Genomic DNA, 22,050 nt, shown 5'->3' with positions numbered 1-22,050 from the left:
CTCCTCCAGGCCGAATCTCTCAGTTGCTAAGCTGATGATGATGGTAGTCATGGTCTGGAGATGTCAATCGACTTCCCCCTTGGCTGTTGCTTCCAAGATGGAATTGATGTCTTCATCAAACTGGCACCATTCCTGCTCTTTATTTGCTTGGGGCCATTTAACCCGACGATGTTCTGGTGGTCTGTGTGGGTTTGGTGTTTGTGACACCTGGAGGTTCTGAGCACTGTGGTTTGACTCCGGGCCTAGCTCCTCCTGCGTCTCACCAGGGGGGGTCCCTGCACGCTGTGACACCTGCACCATCTGCACACATCCCATCTTGGCCTGGTGGATCTTCAGGCCAAGTAGTATACGCGCACAAAAGGACTATCTCATACATGATTCAGCGACTGAAAAGAAAAGAATGCAACCTTTTGCATTCGCACTGGATTTTATGTTTCTATATGTCACACCTCTGTGGATCAAAGCTGGTCACACGAGAATATCCGCTGCTGCTGGAACCTTTTTCACACTTGATGCTCAAAGTCATGCTTCTGTAAACTGCCACCTGGTTGGCTGAGAGATCACTGCAGACGACACTAAATATTACATCCACTGCAGCGAGGCTGATCGCGCCCCTGCAAAGCCCCCCACCCCCCGCTGCGAACAAATACACAGCGATCAAGGATCACCTCCTCAAAACTTCAGAATCCATAGAATTGTGCACACCGGCTGGTCTTTTTGTGCAGCAACTCTCTTCAGCTGTGCTGTAACAACACCATGATCACAGACTGCTGTGCGCTGGTGGAGGAGGCCGACAAATTCACCCTGGCCGGCCAGCACCACAGCATGACAGCAGCCAAACTCGCCCCATCACATGCAGCGGCAGAAGCCCCACACCACATGCCAGCTCAGTCACAGAGGAAGCAGCTGCATCTCTTCTCCACAGCAGCGCTCACAAACCGGCTTCTGTACTGTATGAAAACATTCAGCTGGTCGAATGAAGTCAAACTAAAAGCTAACATTACAAAAACTAAGTAAATGATAAAAAAAAAATGTCAAGAAATACAGCAAAATGAATTATGGATGCATTGAGGTTTTTGGCGGCATTCATTCAAATTTTTGGACAGTTTAAAAATCCTGACGAAGCACCAGCTGCAGGAAAGAAACGCCAGCTGCAGGAATGAAGCTGCGTGAAGATTAAATGATGCCAACAAAAGTCCAGATTTTTTTGTTTCATTTTAGCTTCATCTCCCTTTAAGTGCCGTGTTACTGGGCCTTAAGACAAATTGTTTTTGTCCAAATATATGCACAAAGAAAAGGTTTATCAGTTTGAACATTAAATATCTTGTATTTGTGGTGTATTCAATTGACTATAGGTTGAAGAGGATTTGCAAGTAATGGTATTATGTTTTTATTTACATTTTACACAATGTCCCAACTTCATTGGAATTGGGGTTGTAATATAGGGAGATCAGACTACGATGCCTTGAGGCCACTAGGAAAGGTGCTAGCCCTCCAGTGATCCTTAGCTCCCAATACCCACCCCAACATATTGGTTGGGATCTAATTCAACGATGTTGGCCTTGGTGGCCATTGGGCCTCGGCTGTGCAAATGACAGAAACTAACAAACTTGTCAAACTACATGCAACTTGAAACGCACCTTGGCAAATAAGTATTTGATCCACAGTTGATTTTGCAAGTTTTCCCATCTACAAAGAATGGAGAGGTCTGTAATTTTTATCGTAGGTACGCTTCAGCTGTGAGATGGAATAAAAAATTAAAATTACGTTGAATGACTTTTAAATAAATAATCAGCATTTTATTGCATGAAATAAGTATTTGATACAATAGAAAATAGGTCAGATGTTTCCTGTAGTTCTTGACCAAGTTTGCACACACTGCAGCAGAGATTTTGGTCCACTCCTTCATACAGATCTTGTCCAGATCTTTCAGGTTTTGAGTTTAAGCTCCTGCCAAAGATTTTCTCTTGAGTTCAGGTCTGCAGACTGGCCAGGCCACTCCAGGACCTTGAAATGCTTCTTACGGAGTCACTCCTTAGTTCCCGTGGTTGCATGTTTTGAGTCATTGTCATGCTGAAAGACCCAGCCATGACCCATCTTGAATGCTCTTACTAACGGAAGGCGGTTGTTTGCCAAAATCTCTTACGACACATGACCCCATCTATCCTCCCTTCAATACGGTGCAGTCGTCCTGTTCCCTTTGCTGAAAAGCACCCCCAAAAATGATGTTTCCACCCCCATGTGTCATTGTTGGAACTAGGGTTGGGTATTGAGAACCGGTTCTTTTCGAGAATCGTTAAATGATTTGATCCACTGTCATCACTTTTTGCTTAATAATTCCCTTATTGGTCCTTCAGAGCAGCCATTGTTTTTGAGGGTGTTTATCGGGAAAACTATCAGTTTTCAACGTTGATTGCATACCCTGCAGCAGGTCTGTAATCAGCCGCTTCTGCAGCGACTGTGCTTGAAGCAATGAAGCAGTGCTCCGACCGTCTTCTTCATTGGTTCTCTGCTTCACTGCTTTTCAGAAGCGGCAAGTCCACTTCTTAACCCCTCTCAAAGCCATTAAAATATGTCAATCGTGAGTCACTTTTGAGTGGATTAAAATCATTAACTGGGACTGTTGTCATCCTATGTTCTGTTCACATAGCTCCAAACACTGTGCCACTCTCTGCCAAGTGAAGTTAGAGTCCGGCTGGAATTAATAACTTCAAAGTGAATCACCATTTAAATCAAATGACATCTCTTTCCAAACGTTGTAATACAGACAACAAACCATTTTTTTTCTCCCAAAATGAGACGTCGTCCATGTTTTATGAATTACATCCTGATGTGCAGCGCAAACGGCTAAGCTCAGCTAAGAGTCTATGGAGTTTGCATTTGTCCCATGAATATCTGAAAGTAAATACTTTTGACAAAAACTACAGATTTTATTTATTTCAATTTATGTCCAGAGATCAAGGATCCAGTGACCAATTACATATTTATTTACTTTAAGACTCAATAAAATGTTGACATACAAAACCTGTAAAGCCTTCTTTTAATACACAGAAAATTCACAGGAGATATTGATAACGGAATCAATAAAGAATCAGATCGATAAGCGGAAACGATAATGGCATCTATATTGATAAAATCTTATCAATACACATCCCCAGTTGTGAAGGTGTTCATGGAGTTGTTCTCATCCTCTAAACACAGCGAGTCGAGTTGATACCAAAAAGCTCTATTTTGGTCCCATCTGACCACATGACCTTCTCCCATGTCTCCTCTGGATCATCCAGATGGTCATTGGCAAATTTTAAACAGGTCTGGACACGTGCTGGCTTGAGCAAAGGGACCTTGCATGCCCTGTAGTATTTTAAACCATGACAACATAGTGTGTTACTAATATAATCTTTGTGACTGTGGTCCCAGCTCTCTTCAGTTTCATTCACCATGTCCTTCCGTGTAGTTCTGTGCTTTCTCAGAATCATCCTTACCCCACGAGGCGAGATCTTGCATGGAGTCATGAAGATTGACACTCATCTTGTGTTTCTTCCATTTTCTGTTAATTGCACCAACAGTTGTTGCCTTCTCACCAAGCTGTTTGCCTATTGTCCTGTTTCCCAACTCAGCCTTGTGCAGGTCTTGTCCTTAAACAGCTCTTTGGTGTTGGTTATGGTGGATAGGTTGGAGTGTGTGAGTTTGTGGACAGGTGTCTTTCATACAGTTCAAACAAGTTAACGAGTTCAAACAGGTGCAGTTAATACAGATAAAGAGTACAGAATAGGAGGGCTTCTTAAAGAAAAACTAACAGGTCTGTGAGAGCCAGAATTCTTGCTGGTTGGTCGATGAACGTACTTACTTCATGCAATAAAATGCAAATTATTAATTAAAAAAACCATACCATAAGGATTCTGTCTCTCACAGTTGTAGTGTTCCTACGATAAAAAAAAATTACAGACCTCTCAATTCTTTGTCGGTGGGAAAACTTGCAAAATCAGCAGTGGATCAAATGCTTACTTGCCTCAATGTATTTTTTTTTCATAATGCACGTGATAATGCATTGTTTTTGAGTTATTGTGTTCACAGTCTGGATGGAATTGACTTATTCGGTTCCTGTCTTTCAAAGGGTACATGCCTATGAGTAATTGGTTATGTTGAAACAGTCAGCTGTAGTCAGTTGCTTTCATGATTTACAAGTGTCAATTTCAAAGTATTAAAGTAACCTGTTCTTAAAAACATCATTCCATCTAATAGATTCCATTTGACTCTATTTGTCAATATGTTGTCTGAGGCAATTCCATCGTCAAACACCTGAGGTCTTTGTGAGGTGACCTTATGTTCAAAGTTTCATCTTGTACACTAATTTTTTTGTAAAGTCATTGCATACAAATCAACCACAAGGTGGAGGCAGGGAGAGAGAGACAGTAAAGTCTATCAGGAGAAAAAATTGATGTGACCAACAGTTGGTATATCTGGTCAAAAGCAAACTGTGCTTAAGTTCAGTGATTAATCACACATAGTGGTTTTTACTGTTTTTGTTAAAACCTATTGGCAGAAAAGAGTAAATTAAAGTAATTAGATGTGCATTTATCATTCTGTTGCTGTGGACCCCAATAACGGGAGTCGTAATGGGTGGTAGATGTGCAATGGAGAAAAGTCTTTTAAAGGCACCCTGACTGTACCTCATTAAATCATAAGAACTATGTTTGACAGCATGCTGTTCTTCTTTTCAGACTTGCACTGAACCAAAAAAAAAAAAAAGTACACTCCCAGTCAAAAGTCGGGACACATGTTCCCATGGGAACGTGTTTCCCGAGTTTGAAGGTGCACTCCGAGTGTCTTTTTTTTTTTTTTTTTTTTTTTAATACACTGACAGCCACACCTGTTTCTAAGCACTCATTGATGGCAAAACTAAGGTATACAAGGTTGCCAGATGCAAAATGATTTGTCTTGAGTATGACTTTGTAATCTTTTGAGATACAACATAAGATTAGTATTTATTTATTGTATTTTTTAATTATGTTAAACTGGGGAGGATAGATTAATTCCTTTGTTTACCTATGCACTCACCACATTTAAGAGGCTACATGCCCCGGCTCCCCCAAAACCCATGAGGACTGGACTTATGCTGAGCACGGATGGACACAGTGTCTTTGCAATACCAGATGACTATATTTTGGCCTCGAGTAAAAATTGAAAACATGTTCATTTAAGTTGGATGTTGTATAAACAGTGTACTGCTAAAGGTAAATCTTGTTTTGAAAAGAGATTGCTGTCACAAGAGCATAAATGCAGTATGAGGCTGTGGTGTTTTATTTTTCTGTTGATTGCTTTGACTCATGTTTGGTTGTCTCTGGACTGTAGGACTACTATCAAAGTGGACGGATGCTTCTGAGGATGTCCCAGGCTTTGGGCAGGATTGTATTGGCTGGTCGTGAGATGACCCGTCTGTCAGGGTAAGTCTTACAATATGATGAGCCTGTGCAGGATGTACCCCATCTCTAACCCAGTGATTGCTGGGAAAGGCTGCAGCTCCCATGTGACCTTGTGTGCAAAATCTCCCTTTGTACAGTGGCTTGCAAAAGTATTCAGCCCTTGGTATTTCAAGCATTTTAATTCGTTTATGACATTTCAAATACAAAAAGTAAATCAGGCTTCTCAATATAAAAATTTCTAAAATTATCTTCCTTAGACCCAAACTGAAAGTAAATCTCAACATGCTATAAATTAAATAAAAATCTAAAATCCAAAATGATGGGTTGCATAAGTAATCAGCCCCTTTTCTATAAAACCTGTAAATAATCAGTTTAATTGCCAGTTTTCTTCACACAAATCAGGGGATGGATGCATGAACATTTCCAAGTCACTGAATGTCTTGAACTTTATTTACATCAATTATGAATTAATCTTATGAAGAATACAAACAATATGGCACTCTATGGTAAATCTGTGTGGATTAGACAGTTCTCAAAAACTGAGTGACTGTGCAAGGAGAACAGTGAGGAAAGCCACCAAGACACCCAGACAACCCAGAAAAAGTTATAGGCTTCTATGGCTGTGGAGAAATTGTGCACAGTGGATGTTTTGCATTTTGTATCCCCAGTTATGGTCTGTCCAGTGGTCCTTGTGTGGTCATGAAATCACATTGAATGCCGTGTGATGCCAAAGAGGCATTCGGCTGTCACCAGGAGCTTACAAGGTCCACTTGGTATTCTCTCACAATCCACCATGATCGCAATGGTTGCCATGAAGTATGAAGCTTGACCTGATTTTGGCAGAAGAGTTGCCAAGCCTGGAAGATGCACTAATACCACACAGACCACGCAAAAACACTTAACAGATCACTGCATGACCACCCAACAGGCGTGCAATGACCACAGTGAAAACGCTGCGGCAACAGCAGATCATCACTGAAATATGACTGGAGTAATGCGAGTTTGGACATGAACTCAGGAGGAAAAAAGAGCAATATAATTTCTGTATCAAAGCTAACGGGCTATACTTTACCTACGGCTGATGGTGCATTCTGGAGCTCCAGTCTGATCAGAGGAGGTTCTTTTTTTTTTTTTTTTTTTTTTTTTCTATCTTTTGGCAATCAGGGGGAGGTCCGTTTGTGTTTGAGTAATACAGCAAATTCATACTTTTTTGAAATCCCTTAACCAAGTTGCCCCCCAAGATTTGAGGGAATCAAATCTGTGTAGATTATGCTGCAGAGGACAAACCCATGTCTCTTTTTTTCCTTTCCTATATTTAATGTGTGTTGTGTGATAATGTTAGGTTTGTTTTGTCATTTCTCATGTTTGTCTTGATTGTGGTTGTGTTAAAGCATTGTTGTAAAACAGTTTTATGCCTAAAGGCCCCCAAAATGACTAGAGGCATCTTAATTTTTCTACATTTCCTGTGGGGAGGCACCCCAGATCCCCCTCTCTCCTTGGAAATAGTGTATGAACCCTGTATTAAATTTCCTGTCATGTGTACAATTTTGTGTAAAGTAAATGGACAATATTTTCAATATTTTAGAAGAGATAAAAATATTGTCAAAGCACCGAAGACTACAAGGCAGTGGAATGTGAATTGCTGTATTTTGAGGCTGATCCACATTTGATTAACTGAAATGTTTCCCTCCACAGGTTTACATCTCGCATCAATGAGATAATGAATGTCTTGAATGAGCTCAACTCTGGCAAATATGAACGCACCATGGTCTCTCAACAAGAGCGAGGTACAAATACTCTGAATTTCACAAATGTTGTAGTTACTTTTAGCACTACTTTCATCATGCAGTCTTTGGCTTATGTGCATGGGCTCTCTGAGAGTGTGCAGGCTGGCCTGTTTTTTTTTGGGGGGGGGGGGTCATCCCTCTCCTCCCTCCCCTCTCACACAGGTGGTCCACCACTCCATACAAATGAGCAGGAGTACAATGCATTAAAAATATTATTACGTTGTGAAAGAATATTTTGTCTGCTGTACCAAAAATATGGTAGAACAAGACTTACAAGTAGATGGAATGATGAGACTTATGGAATGATTGGAACACAAGGGGTTGGGTGCCACGGTATCTTGGTAGTACTGACTGGGAAGTTGATATTTATGCCCCTGGTAGCTTATGTCGAATGAATGTCGGAATGCAAGTATTGCTATATTTGCCCAAAACTTCATATTAAAGAGCAGATATTTTATTACAGAGATTAGAGCATGCCATAGGTATTAAAGGCACTGCGCTGCGGTGGTTTGAATCATATTTGTCTAATAGATTACAATTTGTTCATGTAAATGGGGAATCTTCTTCACAGACTAAAGTTAATTATGGAGTTCCACAAGGTTCTGTGCTAGGACCAATTTTATTCACTTTATACATGCTTCCCTTAGGCAGTATTATTAGACGGTATTGCTTAAATTTTCATTGTTACGCAGATGATACCCAGCTTTATCTATCCATGAAGCCAGAGGACACACACCAATTAGCTAAACTGCAGGATTGTCTTACAGACATAAAGACATGGATGACCTCTAATTTCCTGCTTTTAAACTCAGATAAAACTGAAGTTATTGTACTTGGCCCCACAAATCTTAGAAACATGGTGTCTAACCAGATCCTTACTCTGGATGGCATTACCCTGACCTCTAGTAATACTGTGAGAAATCTTGGAGTCATTTTTGATCAGGATATGTCATTCAAAGCGCATATTAAACAAATATGTAGGACTGCTTTTTTGCATTTACGCAATATCTCTAAAATCAGAAAGGTCTTGTCTCAGAGTGATGCTGAAAAACTAATTCATGCATTTATTTCCTCTGGGCTGGACTATTGTAATTCATTATTATCAGGTTGTCCTAAAAGTTCCCTAAAAAGCCTTCAGTTAATTCAAAATGCTGCAGCTAGAGTACTGACGGGGACTAGAAGGAGAGAGCATATCTCACCCATATTGGCCTCTCTTCATTGGCTTCCTGTTAATTCTAGAATAGAATTTAAAATTCTTCTTCTTACTTATAAGGTTTTGAATAATCAGGTCCCATCTTATCTTAGGGACCTCGTAGTACCATATCACCCCAATAGAGCGCTTCGCTCTCAGACTGCAGGCTTACTTGTAGTTCCTAGGGTTTGTAAGAGTAGAATGGGAGGCAGAGCCTTCAGCTTTCAGGCTCCTCTCCTGTGGAACCAGCTCCCAATTCAGATCAGGGAGACAGACACCCTCTCTACTTTTAAGATTAGGCTTAAAACTTTCCTTTTTGCTAAAGCTTATAGTTAGGGCTGGATCAGGTGACCCTGAACCATCCCTTAGTTATGCTGCTATAGACGTAGACTGCTGGGGGGTTCCCATGATGCACTGTTTCTTTCTCTTTTTGCTCTGTATGCACCACTCTGCATTTAATCATTAGTGATCGATCTCTGCTCCCCTCCACAGCATGTCTTTTTCCTGGTTCTCTCCCTCAGCCCCAACCAGTCCCAGCAGAAGACTGCCCCTCCCTGAGCCTGGTTCTGCTGGAGGTTTCTTCCTGTTAAAAGGGAGTTTTTCCTTCCCACTGTAGCCAAGTGCTTGCTCACAGGGGGTCGTTTTGACCGTTGGGGTTTTACATAATTATTGTATGGCCTTGCCTTACAATATAAAGCGCCTTGGGGCAACTGTTTGTTGTGATTTGGCGCTATATAAAAAAATTGATTGATTGATTGATATTCATTTTGGAGTTTTGAATGTAGCTTATCAGTACTTTTCAGTGGAAAGTTCATGTCATATTTTCCAGAGTATAAGTTGCAGGCGTTTTTTGTTGTTTGTTTGTTTGTTTTGTTTTAAACTAGTTTGAGAGTTCCTGTGACTTATAGTCTGGTGCGACTTAAAAATTGGGAAAAAGAATCACGATTTTAACAAGAAGAATATTAATGGCGAGTTTATTTTATAAATGTACTAAAAAGGAGTTTAAATTCCGTTGTACGTTCACCTCATATGATCATCTCTTCTGTGACTTTAAAATCAGTTTGCACTTGTAACAAAAATATTAATTACCTCTTAGCTTTTGATGGCTAAAGCAGTGTTTGTATTGTAAATATATATATATATATATATATATATATATATATATATATATATATATATATATATATATATATATATATATATATATATATAAAATGATCCCCCGGGCTTTCAAACGTTTCATTGCGTGGTACGTTCACCTCACATATTGTTTGACTGTTTAGTGGCTGAAAGAAGGCATTGACTCGCATTTTGTCCTCTTATGGCCCAGTCACACGGCACTTAACGAAGGGTGACAAAGCCCTGACGAAACAAGAAATCTGGACTTTCATTGGCATCGTTTAACCTTCGCGCAGCTTCGTTCCTGCAGCTGGCACTTTGTCAGGATTTTTAAACTGTTGAAAAATTTGAATGAAGGGCAACGAAAACCTCAGTTCGTCTGTGTTTCGTTTTGCTGTCGTTCTTGACATTTTTTAATCGTTTGTATAGTTTTTGTAACGTTATTGTTTAATTTGACTTTGTTGGAGCAGCTGAATGTTTTCACACACTGCAGAAGCCGATTTGTGAGCGCTGAGGCTGCTGCTGCTTCATGTACTGTTGGAAATTACAGGACAAACTCAGCCTGCTTGCTTGGACTTTTTTTTTTTAATCTGTGTGGGTGGGGGGCAGCTTCAATGGGCTCAGGCACCTTACATGGGCCAGAATTAATCTTTTGTGTGGATATAATTAATTATTTTGCCACAAGCAACTGTTGAATTTGAAACAACAAAAAAGTTGTGTAATTTCCAACGGTACTTGAATGCAGCATCAGCAGCAGCAGCAGCTGCTGGGTGCGCTGATTATTTTGTATTAAATATAACAATATGAGTGTAGGAATGATAAACCAGTCCTTCTGTACATGTGGCAACAGGTAGTTCAATCAAAATGATGATATAAAGAGCTGTTCTGGAAGGAAGAATTCACGTTGTGGATCAGTGATCAGCTGGTGGAAATAACCGTACATGTGAGTCAATGCGCGTGTTCACACGCACTGATTAATTTACTGCTCTGATATATTCAATCATCTTTACACTTACATTTATATTTATTATCATTTTTGACAGTTTTCTGTTATAAATCATTATATGGCATAGAACATAATACAGTGATACAGCAGTGACCACAGCACACTTCTTTTTTTTCTTTTTTCTTTTTAAATTGGAGCAAGACGGAGCGCGCAGCGTGTCGACAGACAGTGTGGATTCTAATGATGATGGAGATGAGCCCTCTTTTGTTCTGGACAAGGAACCAGAGCAGGTGGTCCACTGACGTGCACACAGATCTCCACAGCTTCTGTTTGCAGTTTCTCCAGGACTCAGGTGCTATGAGCTCCGGCCCAGCACCGAGTCCTGGAACTCAGAGATGCAGACACACACTGCTCCAGCTGTGCCTCCAGGTGCGTTTCGTTAAAGCGTCGAGATCGTGAGCTTCGGTTTTGTTAAGTTCCTCTTTCGTCCCTTTTGCGCTCTTGCTTTGCAGACTGTTCGGTGATAAAAGCTCTTTCGTCCACCTTTTCTCAACGAATTGAGACATTTTTTATTTTTTCCCTTCGTTCAAGAATCGTCATGTGCCGCGTGACTGGGCCATTATCGTGACATTAATTAGCTTGTTAGCTGTGCTCTTTAACACAGTGTGTGCCTTTTTTATAAATGAACAATACAGCAAATTAATTGCGAGAAGTGAAAAATGCAACTTATACTCCGGTGCGACTTATGTATAATGTCTTTTTCTTTTTTCTCAGAGGCATTTTTGGACCAATGCGACTTGTACTCTGGAAAATATGGTTATCTCATGTGGAGTGGATTAGGCTTAATCTTTTATACTTAAGGGCTTCTATCAGATTCTGTAGGTCTAGCAAGTTGACAGATGAAAGCTGAGGGGGGTGGGGGTGTCACCTGGCCCACACTCAAAGTACATGAGAAAATGAAGGAACATGAGTCAAGGTACTTGATGCATTTCTTTTGAAATATAGAACTGGAAGCTGAAAGTGCTACACATTTGTTATATAATGTTCATGATGGTAGTATTACTGCAATATTGCCAGTGGTAGTCATGACAGTGTGGCAATTTGCAAGTACTTTCGATGACTGATGTGATTTTTCTTGTCCAGCTTGACTACCAACAAGCAATTACAATATGTAGGAGCTAGCGACCACCTTGTTACAGCACATATTGTCGCCACAATGACATACAGTGGGGAAAATAAGTATTTGATCCCCTGTCAGTTTTGCAGGTTTTCTCACCTACAAAGAATGGAGAGGTCTGTAATTTTTATCATAGGTACACTGCAACTGTGAGACAGAATCTAAAAAAAATCCAGAAAATCATATTGTATGATTTTTTTTTTTTTTTTTTTTAAATAATTAATTTGCATTTTATTGCATAAAATAAGTATTTGACCCCCTACCAACCAGCAAGAATTCTGGCTCTCACAGACCTGTTAATTTTTCTTTAAGAAGCCCTCTTATTCTGCACTCTTTACCTGTATTAATTGCACCTGTTTGAACTTGTTACATTATAAAAGACACCTGTTCACACACTCAATCACACTCCAGCCTGTCCACCATAGCCAAGACCAAAGAGCTGTCTAAGGACACCAGGGACAAAACTGTAGACCTCCACATGGCTGGGGTGGACTACAGGACAACAAGCAAGCAGCTTGGTAGAAGACAACAACTGTTATGATTTTTAGAAAGTGGAACACAAGATGACTGTCAATCTCCCTCGGTCTGGGATTCCATGCAAGATCTCACTTTGTGGGGTAAGGATGATTCTGAGAAAGCTCAGAACTACACAGGAGGACCTGGTCGATGTCCTGAAGAGAGCTGGTTTAGAGAACGATTTTTAGGGGGGGCCGTTCGGTCTGTGACACCAGCGCTGCTGCTGCTTCTGCTGCTGCTGGCGTTAACAGAACAGGGTGCACGCCAGAGACCCTGAGCCCTCGCACCGTGACAATTTTGGATGAAATATTCACCGTGTGGTGCGTGCGGTTGCCGAGTCCTCTCGTGCTCCTCCCTTCCTCACCATGGGTTTGCCAAAGCGTGCAGTTGAACAGAAAATGACAGTCGCGTGGTGATGTGATCCCCAAAGTGAGACTTGAGGACCAATGAAGTACTGCAAATCACAAGAGGAAAAGTTTTATTTAGTCATTCATGTTAGATTTATGCCACGCTGACAGTTGCTGGGCTAATCCACAGATTTACATGTGAATTCAACCAGCTTTTACGCATGAGGTGCACGGATCTAATTCGAGCATGTCTCTCTCTCTTTGATTGATTGATTTGGCAAAATACATGATATGAAATAACAATGACAATATATATACATATACTTGCTGAGGATGGCATGAAAAACCACAGATTAATTTTCATCGCAGTCCCCATGACAACACAGAAAAACAACAAAGATAAACAAAACAAAAACAGAAATACCTGTTTTAAAAAAAATGGCTACAAAACCATCTATATACATAAATTAATAAAATACAAAATTATGATTTTCTCTCACTCACTCACACACAACTGTTGCAGCATATCATGACAATATGTACCAATGTTCACGGCACATATTGTCGCTGGTGCAGTGGCTTGTATGTTGTAACACACCTGGCACATATTGTCCTTAGTGACAATGTGTGCTGCAATGGGGCCATGAACGTCAGCATATGTCGTTGTGGTGACAATCTGTGCTGTAACACACATTCAGATAATGTGTGAATAGTTTGATGTTTATGAGCATTTTTTTTAACATGTCCAAAGCTTAGTGATAACCACTAAGCTGCTCCTGCTTTTTATATGCATAAAAAGCATATATGCTTTTTATATGCCCCCCCCCCCCCCCCCCCCCCCGAATAACCAGAGGGTTTTTGTTGTATGTGTGAGGACTCTTAGGTCTATTTTTCGACAGAATATCCAAAACCTGCATTTCATTGCCTCATTTAAATGTATTGACTTTTTTCCCACCATTTTACCTCCTCTGCACTAGCACAAAAATGTCAAGCTTATAAGCAATGTGGTTTTCATTCTGAGAAAAAATACCAAATTAGCAGGTTATGCTTCTTGTAACACTTCCACAAAAAACTGAAGTCTGCAGTGCTTATGATGATAAATTTTGTTTCGTCTCAGAATCGGACCCTGCACAGAAGATCATATTGGTGCCTGGAGCTGGCCAAATTATTAACAGAGACAACATTATCAAGTATGTTATTTATGTGGTATTTGCATTTAAACTTTTGTTCTTCTTCTCAACCCATCCAGTCAGCTGCAATTGAAATTGTCTTTCAGGTTTGACCACACTCCACTAGCAACACCGAATGGAGACCTCCTCATCAGAGACTTAAATTTTGAGGTAACCATTTTAGCCAGTGACTTTGTGCAAATAGGCTGACTGTTTCTGACTAAGGTGAATTAGTTGATGAACATACCTGTTCTCTTACTGCAGCCAGTACATTCTGAGTGCGGGTCCCAAGCCCGGACAAATGAGTAGGGTTGCATTAAGAAGGGCATCCATTGTAAATATTTCCACAAAAAAACATGTAGGTCACAAATTGAATTTCCATTCAGAGAAGGCTGGTGATGAGTAATTCAGGAAGTGCTTAGTAAGGGATTAGTAAGGATGCAGTGAGGCTAGATATGCACAGGATGAAGAGTGGAAAGGCAGTTGGTCCAGATGACATATTTTAGTGGCAGTATTAAGGAGAGATGACAATGGAGTGCTAACCGGACTGTTTAATAAAATCTTGGAAAGTGAGAGGATGCCTGAGAAGTGGTGTGCTGGTTATAATTTTTAAGAACAAGGATGATGTGCAGAACTGTAAATAACTGTAGATGCATAAATCAAAGGATGAAGTTATGGAAAAGAGTAGTGAAAGCTAGGCTGAGAAAAGAGTTGAAGATCTGCCAGCAGCATTATGGTTTCATGCTGTGAGAGAGCACAACAAATGTACAAAGTACAGAGAAGTCCAGAAGGACCTACTACATTGTGCGTTTGTCTATTTGAAGAAAGCTTATGTAGGGATGAGGATTTTCTGTGGATTTGCAGATTTCAGTTGGGTTTTTTTTCGGGGGGGGGGGGGGGGTGTTTTCTGGGCCATTTCTGAGATCAATGTAAATACATTGAGACAAATTTTGGGTGAGTGGTGCAGTGCAGGTCATCTTTCCTCATATGCATGGGAACCATAATAGCGCTGCTAAAATTGCAAGCTAAAACACGTAATGTCATTGGTTACTTTTTCTACAACAGTGAACTTTTAGCCAATCAGAATCTCTGTAATATCGAAAGTCACTGAACGTACCCGGACATGGACATTTTGAATTTCTGCGAATTTGGTCTGTCTTTGTCCACAAGGTTGAACTCCCCGGTAAAGCCCTCTGCACGCTATGTTCGGATTTCATCAACAAAATCTTGGAAGAACACTGCAAGATGAAGAAACGTCATCAAATGAATAATAAAGGGACTAATCTGCCCAGGTCCAGAAGAGCGCAGAAGACGCACAGCGAGCCCCAAAGCCCACAGCACCAATAACTCTATTCATGTAATTAAACTCACAATCACTTACAATCACTGAAATTTGGTGAAAGTGTGGTCCAGTTACTGTGCACGTACTGAAGTTAAATTCAGTGCTGCAAAACTAGCATATTGTATACAGATTTTTGTCCAAATTTGTTTCCATGTTCTGTTTATTACATCATATAAAACCGCTAACTTAAAAAAAAAAATTATATATATAATATGCCTTTATTTTGACACAAAATATGCTTTTTCTAAAAATGTGACGCAGTGGAGAAAAACAAACGGACCCTTCTTCTTTTGTGGCATATAACAGCAGCCAGCATGCTTATTGTTGCATTTCTGCCACCTGTTGCATCAGTCTGTCATAGCAGTAGTAAATACTTTTGAGTCCAGTGTCTTTCAAGTATTTAAAAAGCAACACTTCCCCCTCTCACTTGACCTTATGGCTAAAATACTTCCTACAGAAACTTCTTTCAGGCTTTACATTTGATTTCCTTCAGTTTTTACTCTTTAATAGATAAACCATTCAAAAATGACAAAATTGATGCAGGACGATTTCAGCATGTGGGCAAAATATATTTTATTTTTATTTTGGTGAATTCATGACTGCAGTACAGCTGGTGCACAGGATGTGTGCTTTTTAATGATACTCTGCTGCGGGGTTTTTCTGCTGACTGACATAAGTCGTCGGACTGCAAACTCACATGGTGTGATTTAGGAATTTATAAGCATACATTTCGTATGTAAATATTAATAAAGTCACTGTTTCATACCACAGATGTTTTGATAGGTTTTAATCACTAAATGGTTTACACATGCTTGCGTGACATTTCAGTATATTTCAGAGATCATTGCAGGTTTAGGAAAGACATTTAAAGAATAGCTTTGGCAAGTTCACTGCCAAAACTATGGCAGTGCTATGGCATTTATAGTAAGTACATATGCTGCAGCACTAGGCAGGTATCAATGAAAGAAGGTCTACATAGACAGATTCTGTTATTACAGTCAGGTTTCCACATACCCCAACATACGAATACATAAAAAAAGTACATTAAAAAAAAAAACTAAACCTAACTTCATGAAATTAGATCTCTCTAGTTGCCCCTAAAATGCCTCTAAAATGCTCAAAACCTTTGGGCCCCCACCAGGGGCAGCACCCCCTGGAGGGGGCCAGAGGGTTTTTTTTTTGTTGTTTTGTTTGTTTTTTTGCCAATTTTCATCCCTGCTTATGACAGGGTGCCTGTATGAGGACATCTGTAGTGGCAGAGAAGTATGTGAGGGTGGTGCAGGATATGTACAAGGATAGTGTGACAGCGGTGAGATGCACAGTAGGAATGACAGATGCATTCAAGGTCAAGGTGGGACTAACATGAAGGATTGGCTCTGAGTCCTTTCTTGTTTGCAGTTGTGATGGACATGTTTATGGATGAGATCAGACAGGACTCTACAACCCCTGGCAATAATTGTGGAATCACCGGCCTCGGAGGATGTTCATTCAGTTGTTTAATTTTGTAGAAAAAAAGCAGATCACAGACATGACACAAAACTAAAGTCATTTCAAATGGCAACTTTTTGGCTTTAAGAAACACTATAAGAAATCAAGAAAAAAAATTGTGGCAGTCAGTAACGGTTACTTTTTTAGACCAAGCAGAGGGAAAAAAAATATGGACTCACTCAATTCTGAGGAATAAATTATGGAATCACCCTGTAAATTTTCATCCCCAAAAATAACACCTGCATCAAATCAGATCTGCTCGTTAGTCTGCATCTAAAAAGGAGTGATCACACCTTGGAGAGCTGTTGCACCAAGTGGACTGACATGAATCATGGCTCCAACACGAGAGATGTCAACTGAAACAAAGGAGAGGATTATCAAACTCTTAAAAGAGGGTAAATCATCACGTAATGTTGCAAAAGCTGTTGGTTGTTCACAGTCAGCTGTGTCTAAATTCTGGACCAAATACAAACAACATGGGAAGGTTGTTAACATACTGGTAGACCAAGGAATACGTTGAAGCATCAAGAGAGAAAACTTAAAGCAATATGTTTCAAAAATCGAAAATGCACAACAAAACAAATGAGGAACGAATGGGAGGAAACTGGAGTCAACGTCTGTGACCAAACTGTAAGAAACCGCCTAAAGGAAATGGGATTTACATACAGGAAAGCTAAACGAAAGCCATCATTAACACCTAAACAGAAAAAAACAAGGTTACAATGGGCTAAGGAAAAGCAATCGTGGACTGTTGATGACTGGATGAAAGTCATATTCAGTGATGAATCTCAAATCTGCATTGGGCAAGGTGATGATGCTGGAACTTTTGTTTGGTGCCGTTCCAATGAGATTTATAAAGATGACTGCCTGAAGAGAACATGTAAATTTCCACAGTCATTGATGATATGGGGCTGCATGTCAGGTAAAGGCACTGGGGAGATGGCTGTCATTACATCATCAATAAATGCACAGGTTTACGTTGATATTTTGGACGCTTTTCTTATCCCATCAATTGAAAGGATGTTTGGGGATGATGAAATCATTTTTCAAGATGATAATGCATCTTGCCATAGAGCAAAAACTGTGAAAACATTCCTTGCAAAAAGACACACAGGGTCAATGTCATGGCCTGCAAATAGTCCGGATCTTAATCCAATTGAAAATCTTTGGTGGAAGTTGAAGAAAATGGTCCATGACAAGGCTCCAACCTGCAAAGCTGATCTGGCAACAGCAATCAGAGAAAGTTGGAGCCAGATTGATGAAGAGTACTGTTTGTCACTCATTAAGTCCATGCCTCAGAGACTGCAAGCTGCTATAAAAGCCAGAGGTGGTGCAACAAAATACTAGTGATGTGTTGGAGCGTTCTTTTGTTTTTCGTGATTCCATAATTTTTTCCTCAGAATTGAGTGATTCCATAATTTTTTCCCTCTGCTTGGTCTAAAAAAGTAACCGTTACTGACTGCCACAATTTTTTTTTCCTGATTTCTTATAGTGTTTCTTAAAGCCAGAAAGTTGCCATTTGAAATGACTTTAGTTTTGTGTCATGTCTGTGATTTGCTTTTTTCTACAAAATGAAACAACTGAATGAACATCCTCCGAGGCCCGTGATTCCATAATTTTTGCCAGGGTTGTACATGGACTCTGATGTTTGCTGATGTCACTGGGCCTCATTCACAAACCGTTCTTTAGAACAAATTTGTTCTTAAGTCCTGCTTGTGAGGTTTTTAACGAACATTGTGAAATTCATGAATGTTTTCCTATCCAGCACTCTGGAGTACTCTTACGCACATTTCGCTGCCAACATGTAGTCACATTGGTTACGTTGTCCGCTTATGTGAAGGTCATTAAAATACGATGCTGCTGTGATATTTCCGTGAGATCTCTTTTCATTATTATATGTTACGTTTTGGTAATTTACAGAGTATTTTTTACAGTAGTGTTTAGAATAATAGCAGTTTGAACATAATAGTTTTGAGTTTGTAGCGTCAACAGCAGATGCTGTGAACACCCCCTTCTCTACTTTTTTTTTTTACTAATAGCCCAATTTCATAGCCTTAAGAGTGTGTATATCATGAATGCTTGGTCTTGTTTGATTTGTGAGAATCTACTGGTACCTTGTTTCCCATGTAACAATAAGAAATATACGCGAAACCTGGATTAATCTTTTTAGTCACATAACACTACTATTTTTCTGAACACTACTCTATATTAGAATAAATTAAATGTACTTCTTCTTCTTTGTCTTTCGGCTGTTCCCGTTAGGGATCGCCACAGCTGATCAATCGTTTCCATCTCACCCTGTCCTCTGTATCTTCCTCTGTCACACCAACCACCTGCATGTCCTCCCTCAGCACATCCATAAACCTCCTCTTTGGCCTGCCTCTTCTCCTCCTGTCTGCTGGCTCCATCCTCAGCATCCTTTTCCCTATATACCCTGGGTCCCTCTGCACATATCCAAACCATCTCAATCTCGCCGCTCTGACTTTGTCTCCAAACCGTCCCACCTGAGCTGTCCCTCTGATATGTTCATTCCTAATCTTGTCCATTCTTGTCACTCCCAAAGAGAATCTCAACATCTTCAGCTCTGCCACCTCCAGCTCTGCCTCCTGTCTTTTTGTTAGTGCCACCGTCTCTAAACCATACAACATAGCTGGTCTCACTACTGTCTTGTAAACTTTCTCCTTCACTCTTGCTGATATTCTTTGATCACAAATCATTCCTGCCACCTTTCTCCACCCACTCCACCCTGCCTGCACTCTCTTCTCCACCTCTCTACCACACTCTCCATTACTTTGAACAGTTGACCCCAAATATTTAAACTCATCTACTTTCACCAATTCTACTCCTTGTAACTGCACTATTCCACTGGGCTCCCTCCCATTCACACACGTAGTCAGTCTTGCTTCTACTGACTACTCTCACTACAGATCACAATGTCATCTGCAAACATCATAGTCCATGGAGACTCCTGTCTGATCTCATCCGTCAGCCTGTCCATTACCACTGCAAATAAGAAAATCACTCAAGAGCTGATCCTTGGTGTAATCCCACCTCCACCTTGAATGAGTCTGTCATTCCGACTGCGCATGTCACCGCTGTCACACTATTCTTGTACATGTCCTGCACTACCCTAACATACTTCTCTGCCACTCCAGACTTCCTCATACAATGCCACAGCTCTTCTCTTGGCACCCTGTCATAAGCTTTTTCTAAGTCCACAAACACACAATGTAACTCTTTCTGGCCTTCTCTGTACTTCTCCAACAGTATTCTCAGAGCAAACATTGCATCTGTGGTGCTCTTTCTCGGCATGAAACCATATTGCTGCTCACAGATCTTCACCTGTTTTCTAAGCCTACTACTCTTTCCCATAACTTCATGCTGTGGCTGATCAACTTTATGCCTCTGTAGTTACTGCAGCTCTGCACATCACCCTTGTTCTTGAAAATAGGAACCAGCACAATTCGTCTCCACTCCTCAGGCATCCTCTCACTTTCCAAGATTTTCTTAAACAATCTGGTTAGAAACTCTACTGCCATCTCTCCTAGACATTTCCATGCCTCCACTGAAATGTCATCTGGACCAGCTGCCTTTCCACTCTTCATCATCTTTATAGCAGCCCTCACTGCTTCCTTACTAATCTCTTGTACTTCCTGATTTACTCTCACCACATCATCCAGCCTTTTCTCTTGCTTATAATCTTTATTCATCAGCTCTTCAAAATATTCCCTCCACCTTCTCAGCGCACACACTCCTCACTTGTCAGCACATTACCATGTGCATCTTTTACCACCCTAACCTGCTGCACATCCTTTCCAGCTCTGTCCCTTTGTCTGGCCAATCGGTACAAGTCCTTTTCTCCTTCCTTACTATTCAACTTCTTGTACAGCTCGCAATATGCCTTTTCTTTCACTTTTGCCACTTCTCTTTTTGCCTTACGCCGCATCTCCTTGTTCTCCTGTGTACTTTCTTCATCTCGCCAACTATCCCAAAGCTTTTTCGCCAACATCTTTCTCCTTATGCTTTCCTGGACCTCTTCATTCCACCACCAAGTCTCCTTGTCTTCCTTCCACTGTCCAGATGTCATACCCAGTACTGTTCTAGCAGTCTCCCTCACCACATCTGCAGTACTTTTCCAGTTGTCCAAAATTGCTTCAACTCCAACCAGTGCTTCTCTCACCTGCTCGCTAAATTTCACACAACAGTCTTCCTCCTTCAGCTTCCACCATCTGATCCTTTGTTGAGCTCTAAATGGTAAATGGACTGCATTTATATAGCGCTTTTCCATCTGTATCAGATGCTCAAAGCGCTTTACAATTATGCCTCACATTCACCCCGATGTCAGGGTGCTGCCATACAAGGCACTCGCAACACACTGGGAGCAACAGGGGATTAAAGGCCTTACCCAAGGGCCCTTAGTGATTTTCCAGTCAGGCGGGGATTTGAACCCATGATCTTCTGCACTCAAGCCCAACACCTTAACCACTAGACCATCACCTCCCCCAGCTCTCACTCTTCTTCTTCCTCTTTACCTCTAAAATCATCCTACAAACAACCATCCTATGCTGTCTAACAACACTCTCTCCTGCCACCACCTTACAGTCTCTTACAGATTTCTTTTAGCTTGCTTCTCCTATAAAGAATGTAGTCCACCTGTGTGCACCTTCCTCCACTCTTATGTTACCCTTTGCTCCTCTGTTTTCTTAAAGTAGGTATTCACCACAGCCATTTCCATCCTTTTTGCAAAATCAACTACCATCTGTCCTTCCCCATTCCTATCCTTGATACCATATCTACCCATTACTTCCTCATCACCTCTGTTCCCTTCACCAACATGCCCATTGAAGTCCGCTCCTATCACCACTCTTTCATGCTTGAGTACACTTTCCACCACCTCATCTAACACACTCCAGAAATCTTCTTTCTCCTCCATCTCACAACCTACCTGTGGGGCATATGCACTGATGATATTCATCATCACCCCTTCAATTTCCAACTTTACACTCATCACCCTGTCAGACATTCGCTTAACCTCCAACACACTTTTAACATACTCTTCCTTTAAAATAACCCCAACACCATTTCTCTTCCTGTCCTCACCATGGTACAACAACTTGAACCCACCGCCGATGCTCCTGCTCTTGCTTCCCTTCCACTTGGTCTCTTGCACACACAATATGTCTACCTTTCTCCTCTCCATCATATCAGCCAGCTCTCTCCCTTTACCAGTCATACTACCAATGTTCAAAGTCCCCACTCTCATTTCCGCCCTTCTACTTTAATTCTTCTTCCGCTGTTTGTGGAAACGTTCTCCTCCTCTTCTTCGTCTTCTTAAATATAAATTAATTATATTAATTATAAATTAAATGTACACTGTAAAAAAAAAAAATAAAAAAAAAAGATAGCCCCATTAAGTTAAGCGGACTTGTCTCATTTACTCCACTTGTAATGGCAAGATTAGGATATTGGACTCAGGTTTATGTTTTCAAAATCTGAACTTAAAGCTGTCCTTTGTCTTCACGGATTGTGAACTGAAACAAAGCT

At 40.6% G+C, this 22,050-nt stretch overlaps 1 protein-coding gene across 1 annotated transcript in view; it reads left to right on the top strand.

Annotated features, from left to right (window-relative positions):
• abcd3a (ATP-binding cassette, sub-family D (ALD), member 3a) overlaps positions 1–22,050 on the top strand; it is a 123,868-nt gene that overhangs the window by 76,774 nt on the left and 25,044 nt on the right. Inside the window, 4 exon segments of the mRNA XM_034172654.1 lie at positions 5,353–5,444; positions 7,119–7,210; positions 13,625–13,697; positions 13,784–13,847. Coding sequence (XP_034028545.1) covers positions 5,353–5,444; positions 7,119–7,210; positions 13,625–13,697; positions 13,784–13,847 — 321 coding nt within the window.

This window comes from Thalassophryne amazonica, chromosome 1 (genome assembly GCF_902500255.1).
Source record: "Thalassophryne amazonica chromosome 1, fThaAma1.1, whole genome shotgun sequence".
NCBI lineage: Eukaryota > Metazoa > Chordata > Actinopteri > Batrachoidiformes > Batrachoididae > Thalassophryne > Thalassophryne amazonica.
The sequence above is the reverse complement of the archived record's forward strand: the minus strand, read 5'-3'. Positions and strand labels throughout refer to the sequence as shown.